A 6,931-nucleotide genomic window follows, 5' to 3' on the forward strand; every position below is an offset into this window, starting at 1 on the left:
TCTTTCAAACGTAGAATTGATTGTAAAATTACATTCAAATATATAATGTTATTAATTGCTATTTACAAAAGTTGATAACATGTATAGACGAAACGAACGATTGGAAAAAAAAAATGAAAAACATATCGAGAGTGATCATCAAATTTTCATAGCAGTGACTCGACATGAGAATTGTTGTTGGACGGGTATACTGAATTTTAACTACAGATTCATTTGCAATTCTTTCGTTTGCGAGACTATTTTCGTAAACGTGTCGATTCTTCGCAAACCGAAAGAAAAGTCGGCGCACGTTTTCGAGACGTGTTTACGCATCTGGTCACGAATAATCCGTTCCCAATTCCCTCGAAAACTCGTGCGCAAGCGGCCGTCCAGTGCATTGGAGAGAAAGCTTTTTGCCAATGCAGCTTTTATCGATATGGATGATGTAACCGCAGGTCGATGCGTTTTGCTTTCGCGTTCGTTTAACTGAAATGGAAGTAGATGTTATATGCCAGGTGTTATGTACCACATCTTTCTTCTTTTAGTAAAGAATTTCCGGGTGAAAAGCATAGGGTTACAATAAATTTTTCTCTTTTTCACATTTGTCTATATGAATGAGATCGATATATGTATCATGTTTCTATTACAACTATAGCCGACATTTATTAGATGTATTTTGCACTTGCGCTGTTATTTGAATAGAAAAATATACTTAATTCCTACGGTCAAGTTATTCTCATTTTTCAGAAAAATAATAACTTGATAATATTTTTGATAATATTGAGACTTTCACAGGTATTTTCTTCAGAGGTGGCGATACTGCCTTTGGCAGTATAACGGAAGTTTACGTCCTTTAATTGTTAAATAAGAATTGTACACTTTTTCTTTTTAATTGAATTTGTTTAAGTCCAAATTATACAAAATATTAACTAAAAGGATACATACATATTTATTAACTATATGCAAACGTTGCTTGTTAAAAAGCAGTCACGTTTACTGCATGAATATTTTATCAGAATTCAAATTGAAATTTATTTGAATTACCCTTTAACCGATCAATTAGAATACATTTCTAATCAACAATCAATGCTGACTGCTTATGTTCTGTGTCATAGCGCCAACTCTAACGATCAGCGATGATTCTGGACGTATAGTTTCCAAGGAAAGGCATCTAAAGGCAGGCAGTGTCCTCAGGCTCAGGTGTGAGGCGAGGGACGTGCTCGAGTCGCTCAACGAGTCCGTCGTTTGGACTAGAGGAGACGAGACGCTTACAGAAGATATTAGGTAAGTGCTTGGAACAAACCATCATAGCATATTGCGATCGTTTGTTTTCAATTTGGAATAGTTGCGATCTCTATCGCTTTTTTTATTTAGATTGTATTATTCCAGAAAATAAGTTTTCCCTAGACTATTTAGTAACGTATTTATGATTTAAAAATGCTATCTGTATCTCTTAAAAAATCTATAAGTATCTATCTATAAGTATTCATTCTCTTCTCCATCCTTTGTATCATTTTTTTATTATTTATATGAATATATATGAATTTTTTTCATAAATACCATCTTATATTTTTATAATCTTTGTATTTAATAGTGCTATATTCAAGAAGATTGTGTGAAAATAATTATGAATTTTTTTTATGTGTGTGACAATTAAAATTTATAAAAGTCTTTTATTAGAAATCTCGAAAATATTCTTATACTATGGTATTTGGTTTAAATCTAGGTTTCTTATAAAATATTTTAATATGGATTTAATATAAAATACGTTATTAATAAAAAAAAAATATCTTCGTTTCTTTATTCTTTATCATAATCGGAAACACGATACTCTGCTCAGTCTTACGAAAAGAGACTTTTTGTAGATTTTCCCGAATGATTCTACTACAGTTCTGATATAAAAGATTTTTAATTATTGAATTATGACATAGATGAGTGTTTCCGCGAGGTTTGTTCAAAATCTACATTTCCCAAAAAAAGCGAAAAATTCTTATTCCACCATTTTCTTATTCAATCATTAATCTTTCATATTCTGCTTTTTGTTCCTTTTCGACAATGATAATTGGGGTAATCTAAAAATTTTATACTATTTTCGTACATAAGCTAAAAGATCATATTATATTATTCTTATTTTTGATCGTAAATTAAAAAAAGGATATTTATAAAAATTGTTCCAAAATATGTATTTTTTATTTTTTCGTATAGACTATACATATATCTGGATATAGATTCTTTTATTAATGCAATTTTGTAAAAATAAAATATTGAAATACTTTATTCATATACTAAAAATAATAATCTTCATAGATTTTCTGTTAGAAACTCGGAGCAGTAAGGCGTTAAAATACACGCTTGGAATATAGGCGAATATTCACGCTCGGCGCAAACACGATCGTACCCCACTTTACAGTCCTACAATTTCTCCCCCACACGTAGGAGCGAACATCTTTGTGTACTCTATAAACACTTCATATCGACAGCTTGATATCGAATTTACGAAGAAAAGTGTGAGATATACGTTTGAACGATACAGTGTTGTTGTAATAATGTTTGATATCAGTCTTGGAAAAAGATTTCTAAGTTCTTTTGTATATCATTTTTTTTTAAATAGAATTTTAAGAATTTTTATATATTTATTTTTACTTTTATATACAGGATATCTCAGAATTTAACGAACAAATTGCGGAAAGCAGTTACATATATATTTTACAAATGAAAGTAATAGAAGAAAATGTTATATGAAGTTTAGAAGTACTTTATTGAAAACAAATATAGAACATTTTAATGATTATTTATTACATGAAATATGATAAATATTTTGGTATAATATTGGCATTTTTGTTATTTCACGACGATAGAAATCTAACACCTATTCTTCTCGAGCGTAGCTTGTCTCGCTGAATATCATATTCACGCATAGGTCGAAATGATACATTTAGAGATAGTAAATATGATGCGAATATACACGCGAGATAAATATATTCGACCTTTCCATACAGGGAATGTGTATTTTCATATTCTGTGCAATAGAAAATCCGTTGTTTCCTATTTTATATTCCGTTTCAATATTTATTTATAACTTTGTAATAAAGCATTTCTAGCTAAACTGTATATATTGTTTAAATTCCATTTATAAAATATGAACCTGTAGTTTGTTCATTAAATTCAGAAATATCATATAAACAGACATAAATGTTCAATTATACTTGTAAAGTTGATGAAGATTTTAAAATTTTAAAGAACAATCTTTTTGTGTAGTCAATTATGATTAGTATAAGTAAAAAACCAAATTTTAGAAATCTTTTATGCATGAAAAAATAAACATCTTTATGCGTTTCGAGATATTCCAAGTGTTGTAAGAAAATAAAATTTAAGCTATCTGTCAATTATATTTGTCTGTAAAATATAAATTCTATTCGAATATATGCTCTCGAGCGATAAATTTATCGCTCAATCCTGAAATGAGTTTCTTAATTAAATCGTCAGGTAACGTCTGGTCTAAATCAGTATGCAGCAGATTAGCAATTTCTCCAACCGCATTCTATAATACATTCACTCAACGAAATCATCTCCGTTTCTCTTCTTCGTAGTTACTTGACGATAACGTAAATATATAGAGTGTTCTGAGCATTTTTATTTTTGTATGTTTATATACATAGAAAGTACTGTATATAATATACTTTTCTTAATAAAAATGTAATAAATCAAGATGATTTACGAATAAAAAGAATTAAATTTATAAATCATTAAAAGTTCTTTTTAGGAGATAATAGATATTGAAATCTTGTATTTAATTTAGAATATAACATTTTTAACTTATTTTCATTTAAATTTCGTTCATTTTTAATTAATGACATTACAGCTTCTCGAATTTTAAAGTTTGTAAGTCCGAATTTTTGCTCCACTTAATATAATATATAAAAAATTGTCTTTTTCAAATTATATGTTCATAGAAATAGTAATGTGAAATATAATTTTAATTATTTACTAGAATATTATGTTTTAACTTGAAAATTAAAAAGATGCTTAAAATGTAACATTTTAGAATTTAATTGAAAATTTTAATTCAAGGATTAAAGAAAAAGAAAATACTTTTAAAGAAAGAAAATTTTATTTATCTTATTTATCTTATATAAATTTATTTAATCTTTGTAATAAAATGTATTAAGAAAAATTTTTATGTATATCGACTTTTTAAAATTAAAAATAGATTTCATATTAAAGAATTCGTAGTCAAAGAAATATAAAAACATTCTGTATATTTGATTAGAGTTTATGTATCAATGTGATATGTAACTTAGACAAGAAAGAGAAATATGGATAGAAACTCACGGCTCGATCTCGTTTCTAGCGAGAACAGAACTACAGAGATCTCGGCGGGCAAGGAGGTCCTTGTGATCGTCAGTACTCTCATCGTGGAGAGAGCCAGTCCCAGACACGCAGGGAACTATAGCTGCATGGTGCCCGGCAAAGCCAAGACCATCGTCGCGGTTCATGTTCTCAACGGTGAGTACGTCCTTTACACGTATGTCATCATTATAGTCTTTCTTTTTCATCTACTCTGAAAGGGAGAAGATTCCGTCGACACTTATCAAAGCGAAACGAAGTTCCCTTATAGTCGAGAGACTTTGGATCAGAATGTGCACTATGGATTAACAATTTTGAACTTGGATTGTCATGACCAAATGGTGTCCCCTTTCTGCTTTCGCTCCATTTCCGTGCCTTCTCATTTAGTGGTTTCCGCTCTGCGACAGAAGTGGAAATCTTTCATACATGTACAAAGCTGCATTTCCAAATTCAAACAATTATGTAAAGGTATATCAAGTTTCGCTAGAAATTTCGAAGTTATATTGGCTTTTAAAGATAACTTCTATTGTACAAAAGAAGAAATATTATTTTACATATACATATTTGTATGAATTCAATATGTGCTCTTGGAATTTATTTGGAAAATTTTATAGCTTTGAACCCACAAAGAGACAATATTCTTTGAGAAAATATTCTTTATTATTAAAATTCTTGAACCCTTTATTGATTGATAAAATTTTTCAGCACAATCAAAATACAAAATATATATGGGTACATGATATCTCTTTGATATTTTTAAATGATGAGAAATAAAAATAAACACACAGATTTCTAAGTATTTTATTAAAGAACAATTTAAAAAATTTCTTACAAAAACTTACTAAACTTTCACATGACAAAAAGGATTCTGGCTACTTTGTTCTCCTCTATATCATTCTATACTTCTTCTGTCTGTATTCATAGTCCGTTCTTATTTTAAGACTGTCTTAAGATGTGCTAATACGGATCTCTGATTAAGTTAAGTTCATGACATCTTAAGACTGTACTTAAGATGGACTTTAATATAAGGTCCGACTATGAATACCGTTCATAGTTTACTTCATCAAAGTACATACTGAACGTAAGTATTTTGTGCAACCAAATTGTGGCCACCATTGGCATTATAACTAATGGCATACTTCAGCACACTTGGCGTAAAGCGGAATATTCCCTTCTCAATATCCTTCGTGTCACTAAAGGTATTCCTGTGAAAGTTTAGTAATTTTTTATAAAAAAAAAACTTTTTTAACTCTTCTTTATAATAAAATATCGAGAAATATAAATATGTGTTCATATTTATTTTTATTTCTTGTTACTTTAAAATACCGGAGGCATTTATCGTGTACACTCTGTATAAAATATTAAAATTCTGCGAATATCATACATATGAAAAACATTACAAATATCGATGTAGTAATTAATGCAGTAAAATCTTTTAAATCTTTTTATTTGTTTATAGCATTGAAATGTATATTTATAAAAATTACATCTTTCGCCAGCAATGATGGACTTTAAAGGCGCAGTATATTTTTAGATCGTGAATTCTAGTAGATAAATTTAAATATGTAAAATATGAATAAAATATAAGTAAAAAAATAAAATATAAGATAGTTGACCCAGAAATCAGAATATCAGTAAATTCACGTATTAAAGATGTATTTTAGTGCTTTCTGTCGTGAGGCTTGCTGATATTTTTATTGGTTCTAAGGAAGTATTTACAATGTTGTGTTACATACATTATGAAACTCGTAAATATATGAATTTATTATTGATTAAATCGAATATATGCAGCAACCGAGTCTATGCGTGATTTCGATCAAATGCTTGTGAGATTAAGAGACACTGTTTGACATCTCATGTGATTTTGAAGTATTTGCAATTTGCATGAGTAAATTGAGCTTCAAATTATATAACGAGATTGCAGTTTTACGTACACCATCACAAATTATTGTTTCGTACACCATACAAATTTCATAAGTTTTTTTTTTTACGTGATAAGCACTGATTCGCTGAAGTAATCGTTCAAGTAATCGCTATATCTATCGATTACTGGGACTAGATGGATTAAAAAAAATTCTTGTAAATCAAATAATAATGTATCCAAAATCCAAATTAAAAAATTAGATCCGTAATTGTTATTATCTAGACAGTCTAGCACTAGGAAAAAACACTCTAGGAAAAAAAATTAATTGGATGATACAGCAAACCTAATTTACTACGCAAATTCAACGTCGATAACTAAGAAGATTTGATGGTTTAACAAATCGCAAATGTTATTTAGCTGTCAACTTTGCTATTGTAACATAGAAAATTGACTGTCTGTATATTACGACTAGATTTGCTGAAGTTTTCAGCTGTGTTTTTTTCCGTGAAGGACCAATAATCGTCATAGGCACAATCGAGTTAATAAGTAGATACGCAAGTAAATAAAGGATGTCGATCACTGGATTATTTCTGTATCGATAACTGGTACATCTAGAACAGAAATTGGCGCTATTCGAATAAAAACTAACAATTACAATTCTTTTCTGTTGAAACAGCTATTAATATTTATTGAAAATTTAATGATAGTTCTGAAAAAAAAAATTATAAAAATATATATATT

General features: G+C 28.8%; 1 protein-coding gene across 2 annotated transcripts in view; it reads left to right on the forward strand.

Annotated features, from left to right (window-relative positions):
- LOC108688178 overlaps positions 1-6,931 on the forward strand; it is a 57,969-nt gene that overhangs the window by 22,274 nt on the left and 28,764 nt on the right. For both annotated transcript variants that reach the window (XM_018194324.1, XM_018194323.1), the window contains exons 5-6: positions 1,095-1,263; positions 4,331-4,485. In XM_018194324.1, coding sequence (XP_018049813.1) covers positions 1,095-1,263; positions 4,331-4,485 — 324 coding nt within the window. The remainder of the gene's footprint in view (positions 1-1,094; positions 1,264-4,330; positions 4,486-6,931) is intronic.

The sequence above is a fragment of the Atta colombica genome, unplaced genomic scaffold (assembly GCF_001594045.1).
Source record: "Atta colombica isolate Treedump-2 unplaced genomic scaffold, Acol1.0 scaffold226, whole genome shotgun sequence".
Taxonomy (NCBI): domain Eukaryota; kingdom Metazoa; phylum Arthropoda; class Insecta; order Hymenoptera; family Formicidae; genus Atta; species Atta colombica.